At 30.6% G+C, this 27,792-nt stretch overlaps 1 protein-coding gene and 1 long non-coding RNA gene across 4 annotated transcripts in view; both read right to left on the bottom strand.

Moving 5' to 3' along the window:
* Positions 1 to 1,405: 1,405 nt before the first annotated feature.
* Positions 1,406 to 8,060, bottom strand: LOC124361738. The gene is made up of 2 exons (XR_006922392.1): positions 4,778 to 8,060; positions 1,406 to 4,707 (listed from the first exon to the last, which is right to left on the bottom strand). It is a non-coding gene; the product is annotated as an uncharacterized LOC124361738 (long non-coding RNA).
* A 140-nt stretch (positions 8,061 to 8,200) lies between these two features.
* LOC124361737 (AP-1 complex subunit sigma-2) overlaps positions 8,201 to 27,792 on the bottom strand; it is a 33,369-nt gene continuing 13,777 nt past the window's right edge. For 2 of the 3 annotated variants that reach the window (XM_046815694.1, XM_046815695.1), the window contains exon 5: positions 14,146 to 15,788. In XM_046815694.1, coding sequence (XP_046671650.1) covers positions 15,744 to 15,788 — 45 coding nt within the window. In that variant the 3' untranslated portion in view covers positions 14,146 to 15,743. Of the gene's footprint in view, positions 8,619 to 14,145; positions 15,789 to 27,792 lie in introns of those variants that run through there. The other variant, XM_046815693.1, reaches the window with a different exon arrangement.

Genomic DNA, 27,792 nt, shown 5'->3' with positions numbered 1-27,792 from the left:
AGTTATAAGAATTTGATCCATTTATTTAGCTCTATTGCTATGCTAGGTTTGTATATAAAGAAGGAATAAATATATTTTAAATTGAATTCATACTTTTCCACTACCTATATATCATATATTTATCATTTCAGTTTTTTTTGTTGATGGCCAGACAGTGTACATCTCTGAGGACAACATATTTTAGTGTTAGATGACATGTTTCTCCATAGACAATTATGTTATCAATATGGCAGTTGGCTGATGGAAAGCAATATGGTGATCATTAGGATGACGGAGGGGGGTAGTGATACTGTGATAGTCCATTAATGGCAGATTTTCAATTTAGTTATTCAGAATCTGACATTACAAATACTATACCACAGGCCAGTATAATATAGGATTGTAAGGGTGTCTGCCCATGAGGTCTTACACAGAAACACAGAAACCCTAAAAATAATCAAAGAAAAAACATTGGAAGCAATCAATCCATGCTATGGCAATAAAATATCTGCTATACAGCTAATTTATACATGACATAAATAACTATCATGGATACATTGTCAATGCTTCTTGTCTTTTTGATGCATTTCTTCTTCATTAATTTTACATGAAACAGTCCCATAATTTTTAGTTTTTTTTTATCTAATGATGTTTATATTTAAAACAAAATGCCGCAACAAATAAAAACTAAAATTTATTGGACTGTTCGATTTAAAATAATGGTGAATAACAGTAATGGGATTTTGCTAGGATTGGTCATGCACATTCAATTCAACATGTTTACAAACTGCCAGTACAACCTCCATATTTATAATCTTCACAACATTACTGAAATTGTGTTAACATTACTGGAAATTCATTTCCATAACACAAACAATGTCTTTAAATATAGACCATCTGGCACATATTTGAGCCCCATGGTTTCTCACCATAGGCTGGCGGCACATACGCGTGCCAGTCGGTGTATTACAAAACAGACAGAACTAATATGTGCCGCTGACTTCACTTAACTATTCGTTAATTTATTTCATACCGGTGTACGGCAAAGCTCTGAAACTATGTATGTTGTCTGTAGAGATGTATGGCACACCTGCTTATGTATGCCGCTTGATTTCTGGCTACGCTGATACGTGTACAGTAAATATAATGTTCAAAGTTGGTAAACCTGTTGCTTTGCAAAGTAAAGCTAATTTATGTATGGCAAGTGGTTTCTTTTTGTGATTTATTTATCTATAATGTTTTGAAAATTAAAAACAGTTATGGAATGATGGCCTGAACAACAGTATGTGACATTAGAATGTAGTTTTTAACACTTCACCATAATAATCTGTAACAAATAAAACATAACTTGTCTAGTGTTTGTTTTTTATTCCTATAGACTACCTTCTAATTTCAACAAGACAAACACAAGCTGAATGATACAATGTTTATTTTTCCAACATTGTTTATTAAAATAATAATTTCTATGTATACATTTAGTATAAATTAACAATATTTTGGAATGTATCATACTCACTAACAAAATATCTTATGTATTTGAGTATACTATATTAAAGAAAACCAACATTTACATTAAATTTTCTCAAATGTTATATTCATCATAATTAATTATACGATACTCTGCATTAATAAAAATATATTTTGATTTACCAAGGTAAAACAGTTTGAAACACAAGATGTCTTTGCAACTGAAGTTAGAATTATGTAAGATGATGAGGTCATTGACAGAATATTTAGGTTATTTCCTATTTGTTTATTTTAAGGACTGAGAAAGAATAAGTGGAGAGTCAAGTTTATTTTTATAACAATTCCATACATGTCATACGGTAGACTTTTAAGTTTTAAAATTATTTCCTTAAGTTATTTCAGAAAAGACAACTAATTCTGTTATTTAGTATGATTATTGTACCATTAATTTATTATAAAGCTATAAGACACACATTTTAACATTTAATATGTTATAAAACTAAGAAAATGTCTTGAAAAATTACTTATAAAAAACAAAATTACTTTTATTACTGTGGTAAGTGAACTTATAAGTAAAGCAGAATACCTTGGCACAATTGTTTTGCACAATAATAAGTTATACAATAGAAAAAGATTACTTTTTTAAGAAAAAACTCAATATTCACAAACAATTTAAACATGAATTGTATTGATTTCTTTTATAGATGAACAACTTATTTTTATATTTCTATCATAACAACGATACTACTCTACAAGTACGCTTATCCTGATTCTCCAAATTCACTACTAAAACTTCAGTCATTCTAAACATTTGGTAACACTTTACACGAACATGTAAATAATTTTACAAAAGTGGAAACAGAAAAAATAAAAACTGCAAAAAGCATTTGTCAAAAATAAAGAAATGAACACAAACTGAAACCCTGCAGCCCGAGCAGAATCCATGTACACAATTCCTGTCTAATCTACAACACAGGTAGCTTGATTAAAGGCACACACAAGCACTAACAAGCGTTCTTACTGTAGATAGAATAAGAAAATTAAACAATTTCAACTAAACTAGTTTCATTTAAGTATTTTAGAACATGAATGCCTTGAAGCACATTTTTATAACTCTGCACGTGTTTGTGTCACAGCAGAATGTTCTCACATTGAGACATTACATATGTTCATGGCCATGACTCAAGCACTTGGAGGGTTGAGCAATAAGCAAACTAACAAATACTTAATAAATCTAAAACACAGTGTGAATAGCACTAGTGAAGAAAGGAAGCGTAGACAAATACAACCTTCGTTGCTTTATCTGAAAACCCTTTTATATCTCCAACACATTCAATGTTTATACTCTAAATTCTGAAACGGATATAAGAAAGTAAATATAATACTCTGTTTTAATATTTAAACCAGTTTTCAATTCAGTTAATATTAATTGTGTAAAACAAACATTTCAATATTGAAAGACACAGCTACGAGACGTGTAGTAATTTAAATGAATTTACAACATATTTTTAGTTTAAGAAATCTACTTAAACTATTTTATTGTTTGTGAGTGTAATTTTTTAAAGTATATAAAAGTTTGTTTTTATAAAACATAAAAAACCATAAGTACTAATAAATAATTAATTATTATTATAAATGTAAATTATTGCTATTAAAATAACTGACTGTAAAGTTTCACAAACCAAAATACTTTGTTATCATCTTTTACATAAATTACTTCTGTACAAGACAAAAAAGTAGATTTACAAATGTATAAATCACAGGTTTAAGTAATTTTACATTTTGTTCCTATTACATTGACAAGTACATTATCTTTTACCAATTTTTTTTATTTTGGTACATTAAAATAAATAAGATTTATAAACACGACCTAGAATCAGTCAAAAAGACTGGAATATGAACAAATAAAAGAAGATTCTACAAACAAACTACTGGTATTAATGCAGCTTATACACTAGTAAACTCATTACAAATATTTATTTAAAATTAATACTATTTTGACTAAAATCATACAACTAAATAAAAACAGTCAAACATTAACTACAAAAACTAAAATAAGCATTAACATAGTATATTAGGATGCACATATTATAAAATAATACTTGACAAAACATTATAAGATTATCCTAATGACTAACAGACATTTTAAGTAATATTGAAGTTTGAAGTTCAAATATTGAATTTATATGATATTCAAAAAAAGACTCATCAAAGACAATGAATGCTACAAATTAAATTGCAAATTTTTTGAAGACATTTTTTCATTGGCCCATTTTAATGTAAGTTAATAATTACTTCTTAAAGAGTAACAACTATTATATCATTATACATATAAAATTTCGTGAGTATGTGGCAAAGTGTATCATTACAGACCTTTATTGTATATGTTAGGTAATTTAATTTGTTTTAAGTCAACATTGTAATTATTTGTAATTTATTCAAAATTCCACATCAAAATTATTCATATAATGAAATTTAAATGAAAATATTAAAAAAAAGCATTGTAATATTACAATTCTAAATAATAGACTGAACAACTTTTAGTGATGTGTTTTCAAGAAAGGTAGACTCTAATAGCTGCAAAAATACAGAAAATAATGTATTGGTTAGGAGAGAGAGTGGTACATAGTATAATGTTTACAGATAATACATTCTGTCAACTATGTGTTATAATCAAGTAAATCAATAAGTAATACTACTACTGTGAAAGTAGCTTATCGCTCTCTGTTTGAAACACACCTAAGATATGGACTATGGGTGTGGGGAGGAACCTCAGCAAGTAGCTTATCACTCTCTGTTTGAAACACACCTTAGATATGGACTATGGGTGTGGGGAGGAACCTCAGCAAGTAGCTTATCACTCTCTGTTTGAAACACACCTAAGATATGGACTATGGGTGTGGGGAGGAACCTCAGCAAGTAGCTTATCACTCTCTGTTTGAAACACACCTAAGATATGGACTATGGGTGTGGGGAGGAACCTCAGCAAGTAGCTTATCACTCTCTGTTTGAAACACACCTAAGATATGGACTATGGGTGTGGGGAGGAACCTCAGCAAGTAGCTTATCACTCTCTGTTTGAAACACACCTTAGATATGGACTATGGGTGTGGGGAGGAACCTCAGCAAGTAGCTTATCACTCTCTGTTTGAAACACACCTTAGATATGGACTATGGGTGTGGGGAGGAACCTCAGCAAGTAGCTTATCACTCTCTGTTTGAAACACACCTTAGATATGGACTGTGGGTGTGGGGAGGAACCTCAGCAAGTAGCTTATCACTCTCTGTTTGAAACACACCTTAGATATGGACTGTGGGTGTGGGGAGGAACCTCAGCAAGTATTGGTGTTGCAAAGGAGGGCCTGTAAGAGCCTTATCAGGCCTAGGCTTCAGGGAAAGTTGTAGGTAAGCATTTGTAAGTCTGAAGATCATGACTTTAATAAACCTTGACATAAAAGAAGTTCTAATGTATGCTGTTGGCCAACTTTGACACGAGGTGTGAGAGAGATTTCCATGACTACAACACCCGATATAGCACAAGATACCATCTCCCAGCTCACCACCTCTCCCAGTATGAGAAATCCTTTTACATTGATATGAAGCTGTATAACCTACTGCCAGATGAAGTAAGACGTCTCTCTGGAGGAAAATTGAAGGATGTCCTTACTGACTGGTTAATCAGCAATCCATTTTACTCAGTGGCTGACTTCCATGAAAGAAGACAATGAACTACTATTACTTGAAGAATTTAGTTTTGTTTTAATTACCTTAAACCATTTCAAAACTTTGTATTTGGAAATTAAGTGATTTTTTGTTTGTAATATCACACAAAAATTACATTTATACACACATTTGTACATGTGGCTCATATATACTTCCTACATTTCATATATACCATGTTGTTTCTTATTCAACTGCCAATGACCTTTTATGCCTTAGAAATTGTTATACCACTGACTGATAGCTAATACAGTTTAATTACTTTGTCATTAATGAGTAAAACAAATGGATTCTTTATGACTTTGCAAGTTGTCAAATTAAATTATGAGACCTATAATTGTTTCTTAACTCTTACTTCTTATTGTAATTAGGTCCTACTTAACACCCAAAATTGTCTGTTACACATGGACACGTATCATCCAACATACATTTGTGTGTTATTTATCTATCAGAGATCCTTAAGATGCTAAAGAAAGCATACAGAGAATATTTGTAAAAAAAAGTAGTGTACATGTGTCTTAAGCATTTTATGAAAGTTGCACAAATATTGAAGATGACGTTCGGATGGGTGATCCTCCACTTCCAATACAAATGACAAAATTGATAGTGTTAAAGAAATTGTGCGTTCTTGACTATCAAATAAAAATCATAGCTATTGCCCATGACCGTGGAATTTCACATGGGAGGATTATAAAAATTCTTCATGATAATTTGAACATCCATCTTGTATGTTCATCTTTTAAAAAATGTGATCACTTGATTGTTCATGTCAAGGGTCTTGATTGACATGGTTGAGGTGAGTTTCTTAAAGAAAATTATAACAGGTGATTTAGTGGTGCTTTCTGTACGTACACCTTCTGAAAAATATTCAGTTATCTGAATAGAAGATAAAATGTTATGTCAGGAAGGAAAATTTCCAGAGTCGGGGAAAAGTTATGTCAGAAGTGTTTTTCACAGATCAATATTTTTTCATATATATCAAACATACATACTTCATAAAACAAGGTTAAATGACAACTGAACACCTGTAAAATGACAGAACAGCTGAAACATAACAGTTCAAGTGAAAGAAGCAGAAAGTTGCAAAAACAGCAGCTGTATTACTGCAATCCTTGTGAAGCGAAATATGTTAAAGAAATTACTTAGTTCCAATCAGCATATTTGTATTCGGTAAATTTATTATTGCTGACACGATTAAGAGACTTCCAACAGTATTTCTAAACAATTGTCTGTAGTTCAGTTTTAATAATTAGTGTTTTGTTTTTATTAAGTGCATGTTTTAGAGTTAGTGAAGTTGACACACAACATGGTGGTTGTGATGCCTCACTTATACGTGCCACAACGCTCTGGTATGATTTGTTTATTTTAATTATGTGTTAGGTTAGTTATTTACCTGAAAAAGAGATAAGATTGCAGATCTCAAAAAGTAGTGTTACTGATTTGTTTACATCACTGAATAAAGGAAATTGTCCAGAAAATCCTCTTTATTTTACAGAATAGAATATCTTTTACCATTCAACCTGTACTTGAAATGGTTTAGTAATAGATTTACAGGAACGTTTAAGAGATAACAGAATGATTCCAGCTGTACCACCCAGTTTATATGAATGAGGTCTGTATGTCAGCCTTTTTACTATGCCACCTGCAATGAACGTGTTATTTTACAGTGCAGTCTGTGATTGATGTTATAGTATGATGCTGATATTTTTCAGTGTAGACATTATTGACAATGATGATATTACATTTTTTAATTATAAATATATTTTATTTGTAAGAAACAAACACAACTTGAGCTCTGAAGATATTAGAGACTTAAAATTACAATAACTGATTTTCATGTTAAGTGTACACCAACTAATAATATTCTGAGGAAAACAAAAATTTCATTGTTTAATTTTCTAAATATACATGAAATCTGTAAATGTGAGAATCCAAACTTGTTGTTTTCTTTAATGTGCTGGGATTATTGATTTTTAGTTTTATTAAGTTGAAATATACCAAACTAAAAATTCTAATAAGTAGTAAATATACATTAGTTGCATATTTGTAAATGAATATAAATGAAAAAGATATATAATAAACACTTTTTAGACGATAATAAAAAGCTTGTCTAAAGGCAGAATATAAATTTAGGAGGAAATATAAAAACAATCTAATAATGAAGGAGTTATTAAACCAGAATTCAGAATAGTGTTGTCCATCAACATTTTCAATCTTTCAAAAGAAGAGGTACTAAATTGTTGATTTTTAATATTTTGACCATGAAAAATTCACATTTCTGAACTGGTCTTAAAAGATGTTATAAAATTTGAACTTGCTTTCAGTCACAATAGGAAAATTTGTATATATTCTTGGGAGTAAAGAATTGTTGTTTACATACAACAAAGTTTTATAGAATTGTTTCACAAATCATTTTTCTTCAATCTTATTTCATATAAAGACCAGGCTATATTAATGTCCAAATGAATGATTTTAAGTAGGTTTTAATTTCATTAAGTCTTATACTTAACTCTTCCTTCTTAAATTTCATAGCCCAAAGACCTATTCAAGATTGCCAAATTTGAGTATAGAAAGCAATTTAAGGGATAATTATATTCAATATACTGAGATTTGATGACATGTTTAAGTAAAAACTACACAAAACATAGCTTATCATACTGTAATTAGAAGTAGTCATGGTGTTGTAGTAATAGAAGGCCTACAAGATTTTTAACCTATATATATTAGTAATTGCAAATGAACTCAAATTATCGAAAAGAAGTTTAACATTATATCATCAACAGAAAACAGCATTACATTTGTCTATTCACAACAATAACAAACATCAGTGTCATCAGCTGCTTATACATTGATGTGACACAAATTTCATCTAACTTCACACCAGGAATATATATATATATATATATATATATATATATATATATATATATATATATATATATATATATTATTTGTCTCTTTTTCAAATATCAAGACTGAACTATTTTTTATAAAGTTTGATCTATATCGGCAGGCTAGAGAAATAATTGCATACTATAAATAAAGCTGTTGTATTGTCAAATAACTGATGAAGCATGATGTTACCAGAGCAGCAAATTTCAAGATGAAGTGAGAACAATAGGTGATTGCATCGATAGGAGACATGACTTTATTCCCAACTTATCATAAAATTGTAGTATGGATTTTATGTATTAATTCACCATTTCAAATTTATTTTATTAATTTATCATCTCGGATTTGTTGCACTGTTCAAGTTAAATGGATTTTTAACAAATTAAAAAAAAAATCACTTTGTTTATCTCTAAATCTATAAATGATAGGAGAGATCACTAATATATAATATTTAATACTGTACTAATAAAAGATATGGTGTAAAACCCAGGATGCGGTGCACATTCCAATATATCTTATCCAAGCCCGTGGTCATCAAAGAATCCTTGAGGAGTTTCTTCCTGCAACAGAAAATGAAATAATCATAACTAAACTGTTCAATAATATGTTTATTTAAACCTAAATATTTATATATACCTTATAACATTGCATCAATTTAACTTTACTAGTTAATTTATTATTAACATCACACCATATAATTAAATTATATGGCCTTGACATAAAAAACACACACAGTGGAAGTAGATAAACTCCAAATTAATAACGTTTAAAAGCACACCATATTGGAAGTCTACATGCTTTCAAGCATCCATTGAATTCAAAGAAAATATCAATGAAACTAATGTTTGGATTGGTTTGTTCGTCCGTAGGATGCTACATCTCGCAAGAACCACTGGACTGACTGAGATAAAATTTACAAACACACAAAGTAATGTCCGGTTACAAATAGGTAAATGTTACAGTAACTATGTGTCAAACAAACTCAACAATATATGGGTTATGTGAACCGAGTAGGTGTCAATCAAATTTAAATCAGCTTGAAATTTTATTTCAGTCTGTAGGAAATGAGGAATGTAAACACGCAGAGTATTGGTGAATAGGGAGAGAGGGAGGATTGGCACAGTACTGTCACCAGGCTGTACCACTGCAGCCATTGCCTAATCAAAGCACATTAAACTAATATAGAATGTTATCATAATTTTTCTAAAGAACTAAGTTTTACTGTTCTATTTTCAGCCTAATTTTTTTAGATGGATATTTCATCACATAACACTGTTAAATTGATTCAGAAGTTTTTGACAGATCTACCTTATGATTAGTCATTTGTAATTAGCTACAAAACCTATCTTACAACAGACCATACTCCAAATTCAAGAAATAATAATTGTTATCAGTCTCAATCTGCTCTCTGATGGTGGTTTTACTGTTACATCTTACTGTCTTGAATTTTTAATTGTACATGTACTGACTTGGTCCTTTATATCTGGTAAATATTTCCTGGTTTTGACATACAACTATTTTATTGTTAACTTAATTTGAATTGGTGAGTTTTTTGTGTATAACCTTATATTTTAGCATTTAACACTTGAAAAACAGAGGAGATATCAGTTCTCAGTGTTTTGGTTATTTTAACAACATCAAGATGGTAAGTAATCCTGACATCCTCACAGAACTTTTATTAACCCACATTTTCTATGTTGATCAAATGCAATTAACCTGCTGTATTTTCATACCACTAAGGATTTCATCCTTCACCGTTTATAGATAAGCTTTAATTATACAATAACCCAAAGATTAAATTTTCCTATTTGTCCTTAAAAGCCTAACATAATCCATGTTTAATATAATTTCACACCTCATTTAAATATTTCAACACAAACATAATTTTTTGATAATAATGTTCAATATACAACAAATAATTGAGACTAAAAACATGTTAGTCCACTTCGTTTAAGAGATAAGTTCATTGAGAACTTGGACAACAAGAGCGCTACGCATTTGCCAACATGATCTCTGTATGACTGGACTTGTGTTATTGAATTGAATTATATTGAAAATCTCTTTATTTATACAATATACAAGATTGTATGCATCAAATAGTGTCAAGCGATTAACGATGATAAATTTATTATATTACAATTTATTATTATATTATATGCAAGTACCAGTAGCAATATTCAACATTTAAAATTGTTATGTCACATAAAAATACTCCTCAATACCGTACAATGCCTTACCTAATGGATATAGTGTTATATTTTTATTAAAATTATCCATATTTATTCATTCATATTTAAATTACATTACATTAATCCTCTCTCCAAGTTAACACAAAATTTGCACATGGATGCATGTTTGCTTCACTAGTGCAACTGCTGCAAAAATGAAGATCCTTATATTTGACTGACCCTTGTACACATGAAGTGTCTCTTAAATTTTAACTAAGGCTCGTTTTATACATACAAAATAAATACATTTTACAAGAAACAAAACACAAAATTTATATTAGAAATATATTTGTGATACCATTTCTTAACTAAGATACAAGTAGTGAAGTAGTCAAATTTTAATGTTGAAGTAAAGTTATAACTAGCCAAGATTTCAAATGAAGCACAGTGTACATGATAATCAGTACTACTGAATAAGTTAAGTTTTTCTGAAATCACATTTTACACATATACAGAATTACTTTAAAAAGTAATAAAATGATAATTTACAACTGCACGTGTGTTTTTATGAATAGTAAAACAGAGGTCATTCTGCATAACTGACAGAATATTTCAAATAAAGAAACAATTTTGAATTATAAAATATAAAATTCCGTTGTTAAAATTTGTACAGTCTTGAAATCATAATAAAAATTTAGAAGCTTAATTAATTGATTGCATTGAATGATTTAGTAAGTTATCTAGTTTTTATCCAGGCTGCAACATATTGCCAACCCGAGAAGAGAGGAGCCAATATGTTGCAAGCCTGCAAGAACAATGACCTACCTCAGGCTTGCGTGGCTCCTCCCCTCTCTGGTTCCCGGCAACCCACGAGTGCCTACAACTCACCCAACTCACAACAAGTGCATTAGTCAAACAAAACATTCTGGACGAGAAAAATATAGTCTTCAGACATGAGATCACTCATATAAATTGATACAAAATCCATTATAAATTTAAATGCCAACATTATACTTTATATTGTTAATACGGTAGATTAATTCACATGATGAGTTAACAACTTTTCTACAGAAATGTTTCTCTTGATATTAAATGACCTCTCACTTACTAAGAGGCACATTAATTACTTTTTAGTGTGAGTAAAAGAGGATAAATTTATTAAATAAAAAGAGCTGTTTTCTACAAAACGCTACTATCATATTTCAAGTATGTTAAAAAAATGTTGTCAAGGAAACATTTAATAATTCAAAATTGTGCAAACAAATATTTAACAGAAAAATTGAAAAAGAATTGTTTGTAAAAATTCTAAAATATCAGTGATTTCATTAGCTTTAACAAACATAACATTTTCGTAAAAGTATTACACTTTTAATAACATTATTTTTGAACATTTAAATCCTTATATTTTTGAAGGTATATTTTAAAATGTGACATAGGTAATATGTATTCTACATCAAGTCCACAAATCAGTTTTTTTTTCATTAGGCAGAAACAATAATTCCAAACTATCATGGTTATTATATTCTGTCCAATGAACTGTGACCTCTGTTTGTCACAGCCTGACTACCTGAGTGTCCTGAATCATTAACTGGTGCATAAAAACATAGTATTTATAGTTTCACATATTGTCATAATTTTATAAAATGTGTAATCTAAACACGTGCAATGTGACATGAAAAACTTTCTGATGTTAATTTTTTACTTCATTATTACTTCATTGAATTTGAGCAATAAAACAAGTAACATGAAAAGACATTTTATTGCAAAGTGATATGTTAAAATATAAATGCAATGTTACATTTAATCTATAATTTTAAATGTTGTTATGCAAGATACATGTTTTAAGTGGACTACACCTTGTTGGCCAGATCTTAGTTATTATATTTTATCTTCCCTTTCGTGCATATGTTTATATTAAAGTGACTAATGTTATTATAAGAAATAATACTTTACTCAGACCTAAAACATGAAAAACCAGTTGATACTTTGTACCTCTTAAGAGTCAGAAAAATTAGACAAAAACAGTATTAATCTCATAGCAACTTTTCTTAACCCTTTGGAAGCTTGCAACATCACTGAACACACTGGTGCCAAAAACACACAAATGACCAACATTAATAAAATTTAATGGCAACATGCTTATTTTTTCATAGTATTTAATTATGTTAGCTGTGTACCTGAAAAGAGGCATTTTATCAAATACAGCTAACTTTACTTTTTTTCAATTACAAATTATCAGTTGTAAAAATTCAAATGATACAAAATGTGGATCTTTTTCCTCTGTGGTCTGTTGATCGCTTGTTTTATTACAATGTTGTTTTCTTCTATCAAGTAAAATATTGGGGTTAAATACAAAAGATTTTGTGTTCAACAAAATATTAAATTAATACATATTTATTTACTTTAGTTACATTTCCTAACATACTTATTAGTTACACCATTTTAATAATTATACTAACATCCGAGTTCTTTTGTAACTAAATACGTGACTGTTTATTGTGTACTTATAGCCAATTGAATATTAAATTTGGTTTATTGTTATGTTTTATTTATATTACATGTGTCACAATTTTGTTTCATTTATCATAATTTACTTTTAATTTCAGAAAATATATTATATTTAGACCATGAGTTTCATGGCCTTTCAGATGGCAATAAATAAAACAATAGCACACGTTATGGTCTACTATATTTTAAACATATAACAGTACTTTACAAATCTACAAAAACCAGGTCAATACTTCATACAGGTGACCTTGAGAAATGTCTGCTATACCTTCAGGGTTATTAAAAAAATGTACTTTGTCAGATAAGCAAGGAATTTTAAGGAAAAATAAAAACACTATAAAATTAATATCTGGAATCATTTATTTTTAATATATCTAAAATTACATATAAATGTTCAATAAAATACTTAACATATTTAAAACCTCTAATAAAAATTAAAACAAAAAATAAAGGCTAGAATAATAATTAAAAAGTCAACTACTTTTTCTGCAAACTACGTAACAGAAAATACAAATTGGAAGGTGGGAAAGTGAGCAGCAATATTTGTAATCGTTATATGTGTTGTAATAAATGGAACTGAACTTTGTTTTTATGTGTAAGTAAATTATAAAACTTGATTACAATATCAAACTTGTTCAATATCACCTCATTTGTACTTTAATTCAATTTTATTAATCTTAATTCAAACTATACTGTTATGCATAATAAACACACCAAACCATGGATTATCAGGCAAAGTTATTTATTTTTTTAATTTTTAAGCTTTAAAGTTAGAGAAAATCGTAAATGTTTTGTGTTACGATAGTTTTCTTAGTTTGAACGAAATGTTGAACCTAAAGATAAAATCTTGTTTGAACTCTACAAATAATGTGTTAATAAACAGAGTAAGCACCTTTTCATTTCTTAGTAGTACCTACTGATTTAACTGCTCAGTCTTCAACAAGCATAAGCTGCTGCTTGTCTAATTTTGATAAGTAACGTGTTTTAGCATTTACATCTGTACACTCATCAACTCAAAGTTGAAAAGTAATTGAATGGTAAATCTAAAGCTCATTCAAAATATTAATTTGATGTATTGTGTAGTAACTAATAAAATATTAATTTGATGTATTGTGTAGTAACTAATAAAATAACACTGTTTAAAACTTAGGTTACTTCTAATAACGACTCAGAAAGTGTTTTGTAAATTTACCTACGTCAGATCTGAGTGAAAGTTATTATTGATTAGTCATTTTTCATGCCTCTCTTTGCATTTTATGCATTGGGCCAATTCTCCGCTATCTACGAAATTTTTACTAAGAGTCTACAACGAGTTGGTTAGTAGAACTAATTAAAAATAACTAATAGAATACTAATCTAAACATATTTTAGAGTATATTGGAAACTGCAAATAATTGGAATAATAAACATCTCCAAAACATAAAATATAATTAAAACAGCTAGAATGAGTTATGACTTATTAGTGCACTAAAATTTTGGAAAACATTTAATTGTAAAAGGATTAATAATTCACAATTATAGGTTCTAAATATTCTAAGACTAGGTACAACAATGATTAAGACTATATTGAAGCATTTTAATAAATCTGAATAAATTTTAAACTTGGGGAAAATAAAATAACACTTTAAATATACGATTTTCAATTAACGACTAGTTTGTGCGCCTTAAGTTATATAAACACACTGTACATTATATATTAAGATAAAAAATTATAACAAGCATAGTATATATTTTTAGATATAATAATTTGACATCAGTAATAATTTATCAAAACTTTTCAATAAAACATTATGTTTGAAATCTAATATTTACTTACTTGTATTTTATCTATGTAAAAAAACTTCAATATTTAGTGTTTCATATTAACTACTTTATAAAGTGTGTGTGCTATTATGTGCACACACATATTACGCAAATAAAAGAGTAACCCTAATAAAATATGACACAAAAAGGGATAAAATACTTTTATGTACTTCCAAATGAAATAAGTAATAGCTGTTAAACTCCTTTCACTTCTTAATATTTCTCAGCAAACATAATATGTGAATTAATTAATTTATAAACAAATGTATTGTCCAAATGTATAAATTTACTTTGGCAGAATATTGTAAACAAGAGTTTTGAAAAAGTTTTGTAATACTGTAACATTTAAAATACTTTTGTTTTGAACTCTGCATGTTGACACGAATATCACAAATAAGTCCATGAAATTGTTTTCATTGTTAAATTCACACAAGACTGCTACCTGCATGACTTTCGGCTGGAACTACCATCACTACAGGCTACAAATATAACCACAATTAATAAGGAGAGGTTGCTGTGCAAGGGGGTATTGTAACGAGCCAGAAATTGTTAGAAAGGAGATTTTACAGGAGCACCTTAAACTTGAAAATCAGGTACTAAACATAAGAATAGAGTAAGTATTACAAAGATGGAGAAGTCTGTTCTCATGGCACTCTTGGAGTTGAGATACATTTATCTACTGAAGACTCCAATTGCAACAAAACTTTGTTAAAATATTCTCTAACAATAAATACCTATTTTATTTCACTGGTATTTGTAAAGGCTGTTGTTAGCTGACTTACACAAGAGACAACGTTGGTATGAATTCTACTAAAACAAGAATATTTCCTTTGACATTTGTTACTGTTAAGGATTTTCTCAAACGTATATATCATACTTGATTTTTGAGTTTATTGGATTACAGAATTACAAAATTTACTGCTTGATCAAAGTTCCACTGAGTTGGCAAGAACAAACTTAGTCATCCCCCAATTATTAATACCACCCTTTTATACTATAATACAAATTATAATGACTGTATACAATTTGATTAAGAAATAATTCATACTCTACTGTGTACCTTATAAATTTTATGTTCTAAAATAAAATACGAAAGAAAAAAATGTGAGCATAACTAAAATCCAACTGTAGTGTGAGGAATGGAAGACATGTTTGGGGTGGAAATGTGCAAGTCACTAGGCTACGTGCGAAGCAGGTAGTGTTGGCTTAGAGCAGGCCTATCTCTCTCAGAGCTCCTTCCACAGCTTCGTCCTAGAAACAATCAGACACTCACACCCCGTCCACTACACCAGGGCGAGGTAGAGAAGGGCTGCACATCACTTGCCTTACAATGGAATGATTTTATCATCTATTTAATTCAACATTACATAGGCTTTGTGATTGTACAAATAAGCCCCTTTGTGTCTTTTCAAAATTTCCTACTAAAAAATGTATTTAATTATGAGAATCTTAATCACTGACATGAAATTTCACGGTCACAAAGTTTTAAATTTTCAGTCACGTAGCTTTTGTGTTGGCCAAACATATTCCGTATATCATCCATAACATTTTTGTACAACCCTCTGTTTTAATTTTGTTTAAATTGTTCTTCCATGAGGAACACTCTGGAATGCACAAGGATTGAGTTATGCAATCGTGTGTGTACTAGTGTTGTTTTAAACTTAACTTGTTTCCAATTGGGGTAATTATCTTGCACCTATGGGGACTAAACAAATATATATATATATATATATATATATATATATATAATTAACAGGACTAATATTAAAGTTAGATATTTATTTACCACATTTCATTTTGATAAGGAAAACCTCTAAGACCACAAATTTTATTTATTTTAAAATCTCTCTTTCTAGATTTATAAATAATGCTGTTATTTACCAGCTTATTAATAAATATCTAAAATTCTCTTCAACATATATATATATTTATATTCCTTTGTATAACATATATCCTATTATAACTTATATTGCGTGTTGACCATATACATAAAGAAAGACACTGATACATTTTATATGAAATTGAATTCGTGGAAAATAAAAAAAAATTAACACATGAAACAATGTCACGATTACACGTTTTAGTGTAAATATATAATGTTATTATACTCCATTCACACATACTTTTCCCTGGTATTGACTTGCGATTTGTTAACAGTTGCTCAGCACAAAGTAGCTGAGCTTGGCTAAATTGTGACAGATTGTAGAAGAAAGGTCGTTTATAAAAAAAGATTGTTAAATAACAAATGTAATTATGCTGATCCATCACTACAATTCTCTGTTTTGTATAACTTTTCTGAAACATATATTTTTTAAGCAAATTTCATCTCAATCCTCCAATTCCTGGTTAGCCTAGAAACTATACTGTTTATAAGGATCAGCAGATGGTGATGGTACATTATGTCAATACGTGTGACTGTACTGTTCTGAAGACAGGTTGCAACAATACTACATCGACGATGGTGCAGCCTTTCTCTACCGAGCCCTACACTATAAAGCCATCCCATCCCCTCTAGCACTACAACTTTACACTGTTGTTCATTTGATGTCTGTAATTCATACAATAATCTTAGAACACAACAACGTGAGTCTTTTTATACATAAAACCGCATCAAAACTGCTGGTGTATTGTTGTACACTATTTATATTTCAAAAAGTACATTTTGAAAACTATTCACAACAACAGCAACAATTTCCATATAAAGAGGTGAATATAAAAAATAATTTATTAACATCATTGAAATGAATTACTTATTAACTATTTGGATACAAAATAAACTGTATGTTTTCCACTGTTGATAAAAGTTGTTTTTCACACCTGCGCTAGGATAGAAAACAGTAGTTGTTTTAAGAAATGAGACCACATTCCGGATTCCATCTGATTAGCATTGCAATAATGCTGAATACGCACTCTTATGCATACGGTTCAAACCAGAAATCACTAACAAACTGCAATACCACAGTTCAAACTCACTATACACTATTATAAATCATTAATCAAATTTATAATCACTTCACTTTCTTAATTATTTTGTATGTATAAGTTAGTACAATTTATTTTAATACTTTCCGAGATATGATTATCACGGACTTATCCAAGGTATTTTTAACCCAAAAGTGTGTAATAAAGTTCTTGTGAATTGGATAACAAGTGTTAGAAGTACTGCCCTTACGTACAACATAATTATATTTCCTTTAACAAAGTCTAGTTCTGACTTGACACAGTGGTAACAAAAGATGTAGATCAACCTAAATGTTTCTTATATTAACACATGAAACAAATCACAATGTAGCAGGCAGAATTATAGATATCTATCCTAAATGAATATATATATATATATATATATATATATATATATATATATATATATATAAATTATCTCCAAATTGAAACTGGTTGTCAAGTTGTACCATCAAATCATTACTTATTCAATATTTAAGAACTTCAAGAATCATGGTACTGATGAGTTACCGTATACTTCAAAGGATACAAGAGTTTTACATTATTCAGATTTGTTATATGATCAATTTTAGCTGACATAGAATTTTAAAAAACTTGCCATTTTGAAACCACAACAAATATTGAAAAAATTCTAAGAAAACAATGGGTTTTGATGTTTCCAGTACATTAAATATTAATTCTTTCAGCATTTGCAACAGAGATGTGGTTTTATGAGATCTCTTTTAACCATTAAAAGCCATAAGAATAAACATTAGTTTGTTGACATCACATACAAGTTGTGACCAGACAGTGTTAGTTCTGGGTTATGGCTGATGAACTGTTCAGTTTGCCAAGGATAGTCATGCAACATAACAATTCCTGTACTAAGCAATCATCTACAAGTTACCTCAGGTTCACATTTTTGCATTGACATTATCAATTTAAATTTTTGCTTTCAGGAAGATCTTGTGTCCCCATACCATTTATTGCTGCTTGGACTTTTGAGTAACACAGTCAATCCAAGTTTCATTACGAGTCACAATTACATTTAAAAATTCCTCTCTTTCGTCTCTGAACTGATAAGTCACTTTGTTTTGTGCATTTTCGTGTGTATTTTTGGAATCCAGTGAGAACACTACTTGTGAAAATTTATGTCAAAATATTGTCATTATGAATAACATTTTTTGTTCGATTAAATTTCCTGTCAACTCTCAAAGCCAAGTAAATCATCATTCACAAAGGACATTGTGATTCCTCGTACACATTAAATTTGTCTGTGCTTTATTGACTGCAAGCTCACTTTCACACCAATCCACTCTTCACTCAATGCACTTACACTGTAAATCTGTGTAAACTAAAGATGGAATTCTACTGCTTTTAGCCATGCTTTGTCTTTAACAATAGAATGCTTCTTAAATGATCAGTTATCAAGATCTTGCAGATACAGCACTGTCCTATCAGAGTGCATTTATTGGCAATATCAGGTGAACATTGCTTAGTTCCCTTTTATTACATAATAGAACGGATATACACCAATGTCTAAGACTCAATGCAAATAAAGATGCAGGAATGGCCCCTACCTATAAATGAAGAAATAATCTATACAACTCCAACCTTTTTCTTAGTATTCATTTAGCACTTTGTTTTTGAAGATCTGTTATTCAATTATATTGACGTTTTCATTAATAACAAAAATAACATTTCTAAAATTCACCACATACTCATATACTTTCTAGATAAGACTAGCTCAACGGTTTTTACCTAACTCTAAGGCATTTGGCGGGTGATGGATGTATGTTTTGGATGGAAGAAAAATTTTCGTTTCGCGTCACGGAATGTCTGGCTTGTTAGCTCTGTAGCCGCTAGGGGCAGGACTAATGCGGCCATTTTGATGTCAGGGAGTTTCTCCTTTCAGTGGTTACCCAGCTGTGCTAGTGAGAGGTTACTGTCACTCCTTGTTGAAGTGACTACTTCTTTTATCGCACTATTGATTATGTTTTGTGTATATGTGATCATTGTAATATATGAGAGGTACAAAAATATTACACAAATATGTGTAAAATAAATAGATAATAAATAATTTTTTCATGTTAAAGAGTTTAGTGTCTCATATTATTTTAAAATACAAAAGATTACAGATTTAATAATTAGCAAACATACTTTTTCAAGATATATATTCACAACCCGTTATAAGAAGTAGTTACTTCTGTCGGTCAGTCCGGCGACTGCCTTTCCGTTTTCATTTAATATTAATACTAACAAGCTTTGTCTTGATAAAGTTTTAGTTGTGAAGCATTGGGTGTGATTCTAAAGAACATATACAATTTTAATAGCCGCCATATGTATCTAAACCAATATATTACTAAAATGTTAATCTTTGACATACAAGTGGATGTCACATTTCACTATAATTGAATGTGTCATTACATATGCTTGTGTCACATCTCACCATAATTGAACACGTTATTACATATGCGTGTGTTGTATTTCACTATAATGAACGTGTTATTAGATGTGCTTGTGTCGCATTTCGCTATAATTGAACATATTGATCAGAGTTGGCATGAAGTTTTGACAGAAACTTGGCCATTCCGCTTCAGAGGTAATCAAAAAGGTTTTGGGTGACGAGTTTATGGATGATACTGAGATAAAAGAGTGGCCTAGGTTATTCAAAGATGGCTGCAATTGAGTGGGGAGTCCCGCGACCTAGTAGGCTTTAATGGCATCTCCATACACTGACCGCGTTTGTGTGGCAGTAAGCGAAAAGCATTGATTGTCTATATAGACGGAAGAAGATCCTAGCATAAAAAAAATGTACAGTTTGTGAAAGTTTACAAGAAAATCGGCCAGAACGCAGATCACCCCTCCACTAAAATATGACACAACACTTCAGACATAGTGAAATGCGATCCATCCTTATAGTCATTCTGAGACACTCTGTGTAATAATCGGCTAGCATGGAGAGGTTGGATATTTTTCAGACAAACCTTGTATATCAAAGCTTTTAAGTTACATCATAACATTCATTTAGTGCTCTAATGGTTAATCATTATTGAAATTATTTTGTGTTTACTTGTATTATGTAATTAAGCCTATAGATCATTTATTTTTATTTGTAGCATAAGTAGAGCTTTAATTATTCAGAGTTCTCCAATGTAATAATAACAAGCCATGAATAATAACAACAACCATTTAACACTTTAACTGTCACATATAGTTAGAGCAAGCCATGGTAACTATATATCATCTCTAGAGCACATTGTAGCAGCGTTTAGCTGTAATATTTGGACACTCTTAACACTGTCACAAAGTTTTGATAGTTAGAGCAAGCCACCAACCTGGTAACTATATATCATCTCTAGAGCACATTCTAGCAGCGTTTAGCTGTAATATTTGGACATTGCACATCTTAACACTACACAGACCAAATAATAGTTTACAGTTATTTTTAGGCCTATATGCTGCTGTTAAAAATTTAAATCAGAAATCAGAAATTCTTTATTGATAATCTTCAAGATTACAAGTAGCGTCAATTAACAAAAAGTTTACATAGTTATAAAATATAAAAGTTCATGTTTGTTCTCTGCCAAGTTGTCAGTCTCCATAAGTAAAATCTCCTCCACTGTGTAGATGGTTCTTTGCAAGAGCCAGTTCTTTATTGCAAGTCTTCATGTTAATGTGATTGTTTCCTATTTTCTTAATTTCTTCTGGCAGAGCATTAAAAAGTTTTTTCCCAGCATAGGTTGGTTTTTTCTCAAATACAGCTGTTCTGTGAAGAGGTAGTGGAAAGTCTTGACCATGTCTTGTGTTATGTTCATGAAGATTACTATTTCGAGGAAAGTCTTTTAATAAGCAGTACAATATCGTTTCCAGAATATATAGAGAAGTCACTGTCAGTATATTCAATTCTTTAAAAAGTAGCTCTACAGCTTTCTCTAGGTCCTAGCTTCCCCATTAACCGGATTGCTTTCTTCTGAATTTTGAGGACTTTTAGTAGGTTTAAATTGAGTTGTGCCCCCCATGCTGCTATCCCATACCTGAGATGACTTTCAAATAGGGCATAGTACGCTATTTTGGTAGATTCAAGAGTGCTTGTTGCATGGGTCCTTCGCAAAGCATAGAGTGATGAATTTAGCTTCAGGCATAAGTTGTCAAATGTGATTTGTCCATGTCAATGTATTATTTAGTGTTATTCCTAAATAATTCAGGTCCTCTGTTTCTTGAATACCAGGGATTTCGGACACATAGTTTTTATTAGTTCCTAGAGTGAGTTGTTTAGTTTTCAAGCTGTTTAAGACCAGATTCATTGTATTTGCAATATTGTTGGGCCATATTGAATGAGATGTAGGGAGTTTATTTCTAGCTGTTCAACATCTTCTGGGCTGAGAGTAGTACGGTATCGTCTGCGTACATGATGGAATTTGTGTAGTTTTTCAAGAATATTGGCAGGTCATTGGTGAATAAAATATATAACACTGGTCCTAAGACGGAGCCTTTGGGGAACCCCTCGAGTCATAGGTAGTTTTTCAGATTTTAACAGTACAGGTCTCTCCCATTCTTCTCTGTTTAAACCTCTACAACTTGGTATCTTTCGTTCAAATAACTCTCAAACCATTTTTAAGGCTGACTGTTTGGACGCCAAGAGTTTGTAGTTTGGCTAGGATGAGCTTATGGCCAAGACAGTCGAAAGCTTTGCTCAAGTCTAAAAAGATACTAGTGATGGTGTTTGCCCTCTTCCAGGTTGTCTGTAATATATTCAACAAGGTCTATTATTGCAGTTGATGTAGATCTTTCTTTTCTGAAGCCATGTTGATTATTGGATAGGAGGTTATTGTCTTGTAGGTGAGTGAGTAGTCTAGAAAGAGTGATCTTCTCTATTATTTTTGATACAGTTGGTAGTAGTGAAATGGGACGGTAGTTTGTTGCTTCATCTTTGTTTCCTTGTTTATATTTAGGGTATACTTTGGCCTGTTTTAAGTTTTTTGGAAATATGCTCTGTATAAAGGATATGTTAGTGATGTGAAGGATTGGTTTCAGAAGTTCAGCTTCGCAAAATTTTATGATTTTTGATGAAATCTCGTCCAAACCCGAGGAGGTTTTACTTTTCAATGAACGGATTGTTTGTTTAATTTCTTTGGCTGTGGTTAGGGTCATTTCTGTCATTGTGGTATCTATATTGTAGCATGGACTATACAGTAAGTTGTCATTCGATATTTGGTGTTGCTTTAGCGTGTTTTCTGCTATATTTACAAAGAAGGTGTTAAGGTGGTCAGCGATTTTCTTTGGGTCCGTTTCTTTTATTCCGTCGATTGATAAATGATTCAAGTCTGATGTTGATTGGTTCTTAGCAGCTCTTTCTCTATTTATGAGTTCCCAGACTGCTTTTGTTTTGTTATTAGCGTGATATATGTGGTCTGCATTAGCTTCCTTCCTAAGTCGCCTGAGTTTCGATCATAGGCCTTCTTCTTCTGGTTTGCCTCAGATTTATCTTCAGTAATCTTCAGTATCTTCAGTAAATTTTTATGGTCTTATCGGGTCAGCACTTTTTTATGTACTGTGATAAAGGTATGTTGGTAACACATTTTTGTATATTTCATGTTAATGAAAAATGAAATCTTTCATGTCAATATAATGAAATAAGGGATTAAAAAAATATGATAAAATCAAAATTAAAAAAGAAAACTCAGTGTATTACAATATTGTTTACTGAACATATATAAGAATGTTTGTCTGTATATCCTTTATAGACTCAGAAACTATTTGACCGATCATTATAAAAATTTGTACGTTTATGTATTTTTCCACAAAGAAGATTTATATGCTATGCCCATTGATGTAACTCACCACCAGGCTGCATTGCAAAATTTAAGTTATCATTATAAACGTTATCAAGCCTGCACATTATAAACCGCAATTAGGAGACAGTTACGTACATTAAATAGCCAAACACTTTAAAGGCACTAAGTTTTTATTTATATTTATCTTTAAAATACATTTCTGGTTAAACTTAAAGCTTGAGTGTTAGATCACTTTAAAGTACGTGTACAATGGCTATAAACATACAATTTGACAGATTTTCTTGATCGTGCCAACAAGGTAAACTCTACATCAGCATTGGAAATATAATTCACTTGAACCAGAAGTGCACACACATAGGCAAAGCTTAGGAAAAGCAAGCAAAGCCGTGAGAAATAGCTAGTGTAAGATAAAATTACACATTATTTATAAGTGTTTATAAAACACTTTTTACACAAATGTCTTTCAAGGTCACTGATGACAAAAAGTTAGCACTTTCTAGAGGTTTGACATTTTGACGACCTTTGTTGGCTCTAGGGTGTTATCTTGGACATTTAGTAAAGCATAAACAAATTTTTCTCAGAAATTACTTGATAGATTAATTTTTTATGTGTACTTCCTGCCATTATTTTTAAGAATAACTAGGCGTATACTATTGCAGTACCTAGAAATATTTCCTTGACTGCTTTATGGAATCATCTCATGCTCTTGGGCACAGCTGTAATATAAGAGGACATTTGGCCTAAGACATTGAGAATATTTGGCCTTTTCATAATCATGTACCACTAGAGCCTTGATCACAGGGTCACCTTGTTTTGTTGTTGATATTTGCAAACCTACTGGATGCTTCATTCTAGAAACTCTGTTCAAATTAGATAAAAGAGGATCGTTTTTGATAGGCACCCCTCCTGATGTTGAATATTTAGGTTGTCGTTAAATTGTCAAGTCTTAAGTTCAACCTACTGTATTTCGGCTCATAATTTTTATAAGCCAGTTATTGTACAAAAATTCTTCTTGACCAATAGTCAGATTTTTTGAAGATGAACTAAGCCCATCCATTTCATTACAAGTCCAATGAACTTTTCTATTTCAACGTAGTTAGTGGGCCGCCATTTGTGTTATCTACTGCTACATCTCAATCTTGCACTAGAAATTGTATGATGTCCATTTCTATTTGTTCAAAAGATCATAAGATTGATTATTTTATCTGTCATATACTCATTCTATATAGCTGAGGGTTTGATGGTAGATAGGACAAAATTGTTTTGGCTACAAAAGCACTAATGTTTACACTGCTGTTTTCCTTATTATTTACACTGTTAATTATACTTATCATATTTTGATCATCACTAGGATCTACAAAATCTCCAATACTATCATTATTTTTCACTCACTAAGAATCACTAATAATTATGAGGATTGACAACTTAAGATAAAGTCCGGATCAAAAGCCGTACCATCAGCTTCACTATCCACATTTTCCTCCAATACAGATCCATCACTACTACAACCAAGTCAGGGTCACTAAAAATAGGAAGTCAAAATATTTACATATATCTTTATCGTCTTTGAAGAATTTGTCAGAGCAAAATAACAGAGAGGTAAGTCGTTTGAGAAAACAGTACACATAATGAACGAAAAGGTGCCAAGTTTGTGAACTACTAGAAGACAATGAGAGAGAAGTGGAAAGAAGTACAGTAGCTGTCAGATGATTCCCGCATGATTGCCAACCTCAGCAGCAATAAAGACTTTGTGAAATGGAGTATCGCACACTACAGTCCAATTGGATTGGCACCTTTATTTTCGAGAAAATAAGAGGTGGAAAAAGAATGAGCCGATCCGAACGGTCAAAATATACCCCCACCTTTCTTCTGATTACTAATTAAAAAAATATTGATACCAACCCAAATATCAATATACAATCAATACCAGCAACAATAAAGTCTTGAATAAAATTGTTAATGTGGAACATCTTGGGAACGTTTATGGTGGCAGTTGACGTGTTAAAGATTACACTTGACATACTGATAACTTGTTCAGCTAACATATTCTGTGTAGTCTTGAGTTTGAGTAATTGTACTGGACTCAAAACATCAAAATTGATTTAAGGATAGTTAGTTGTAAATGTGATTCATTGTTTACATGAACAGTTAGTCTTATCATTCAGATTGATTTGAAATTTGTCCAGTGGAAAACAAAATAAACACCAGACAGCTGCTCTGCATATTTTAAAGATTTACAAGGTTTGTAATTAATAATATTGCAGTTGTTGCACCAATTATGATGTCCAGGGACAATGAAAAAATATGAAAGATTTTATTGATTAAAAACTCATTTTTGATGATAGATGATTTTAAAGAATAACAGGATTTCAAACATCTGCTGACATTAACAAAACTTGAAAAAATAATGTTTATTGAACTGGCATATGTCCTCTAAGTGTAAAAATACATGTTACTAAATTAAGCATGCACATAAATGAACATATCAACAGAAAGAGAACAGATGGATCTACATAGTATTCTGGATTTTTAATACATAATGATGACATAATCCTGTTATTCTTTCAAGACCAATTTTATTTTATTAAAATTATTCGAAGCTAACTCAGATATAAGTATGTAAAAATACTACCCAAGCCGAACTGTAAAGTCTTTGAGGTCATAGTTCTTCCAAAATCTAAGGCCTTTCTTAGATCTTTCACGCCTTTCATCACATTCTTCTTCATTTCTGGATAATTTTCACTCCTTTCTTCTACATTACCGGTGCACACTGAGTGTTCCTGTAGTGTTGTAGTGTGCCAAGCACTACCAACAGATCTTTTCAGTGCCTGCGCCTGTGGACTACTACAGCGTTGACTCTGCACATCAGGCCGGCATTGACGGAGGCTAGGCCTCAATCCTGACTAATCTGAGCCTACTCTTCTTACACAATGCACTGGTTCTAAACTAAGGTTAAATATGGCATGTGTTAAACCCACCGACACAGTTACAGTGGAGTTAAACGTATCTAAAAGAAACCAGAAGATAAGAGTTCCTTGATCCATCTACCTAACTACGTTCTCAAACGGCATTAGGCTACTTTTTAACTGAAACTTAGGTTACTTGAAAGATAAAGACCTTGATGTATGCATATTAAAACCTAACACATTCTATAGTTACGTTATACTTTTTACAATGAAATAATAAACTTGTGACGTTTACATTTCAGATCACCATTTTCTAACGTAACTTCTGAACACACAAAATTACTGTGTTTGTAAAAATTCTCTGATGAAAGTTTACCTTCTATACGATTGTTAGTGTTGTTATTGGAAGGAGAGTTTTTTTGCCTTTCAGAATCATTGTTACACAATATATAGTAAGTAAATCAGTATTTATACAATAATAATTGTTTAAACGTTTTATGTTTTGTAAAATCCCAAAATCTACCATTTTTTCTTACAAAAAAACCATTCATTATATATACTTTTATAACTAAAATATATTTTTTTAGTCTACATGTATTTAGCTTTAAGAAATAAAAATTAATTCAATAGAAATACAACTTTCATAATTGCATTAACAAATTTAAAAATGAAATGTTTGCAGATTTGTTAGTTTTTACAGATAAATTATCCAAAGGTACCTCCAAAATTCTTTTACTCATTCATTTATTTATGATTTCTTAGTTGGATACATTACAAAACCTTTGTGTATTTTATATTTAATTCACACTTTTCTTAGAATGTGCTATACAATGGACGCATACATCTTATTCTTTTATTCATACATACATACATACACACACACACACACATATATATATATATATATATATATATATATATATGAATAATATATGTTACATATGTGTGTGTGTATGTATGTATTATGACTTTTTAAATGTAAAGTTCAAAATGTTCAATATCGAAATTTGTTGTTGAATCAAGATTTATTTATAAAAAAACCTGATAATTCTACAATGTCTGCATTAAAATATATATGTGACCAGTGATTTAAAAAAAAAATTCTCATACATTCATAAGCCTGCCATTTTGAGAAAAAAATTGTGACCAGTTCCAGAGTTAATTAACATATTGAGCCGAGACCAGAGCTTCCCATATCTTCACCAATTTTACCTTTGAATATGCCAGAAGCTTAATTAATTAATATTTGTTCAATATCATTTCTTTTACATTGTTTTTATTTCCAATTTGATAAAACAATGATTGATTTTGGAATGGATAAAATAAATTAACGTGGACTAGCTATAATCTATTTGCTTATTAAGAGGCCTTAAATTGATATAGATTAGAGTACTGCAGTTAATCTTTGCATTGGAGAAATGTTTTCACCTTTTAAATCTTGAAAACTCCAAGTTGCACAAAGTGTGTCTCCATTGCACTACAGACACAAGATCGTTACCAAATTCTTCATAAACTTAACAATTACTACAACATAAAACACAAAGCACTATGCTAGTAAAATTACAATAGAATAAACACAACAAGAGAGTTTGAAGAAAATGCCAGTCACCT

This window comes from Homalodisca vitripennis, chromosome 5 (genome assembly GCF_021130785.1).
Source record: "Homalodisca vitripennis isolate AUS2020 chromosome 5, UT_GWSS_2.1, whole genome shotgun sequence".
NCBI classification, from domain to species: Eukaryota; Metazoa; Arthropoda; class Insecta; order Hemiptera; family Cicadellidae; genus Homalodisca; species Homalodisca vitripennis.
This window is presented reverse-complemented; position numbering and strand designations above follow the sequence as displayed.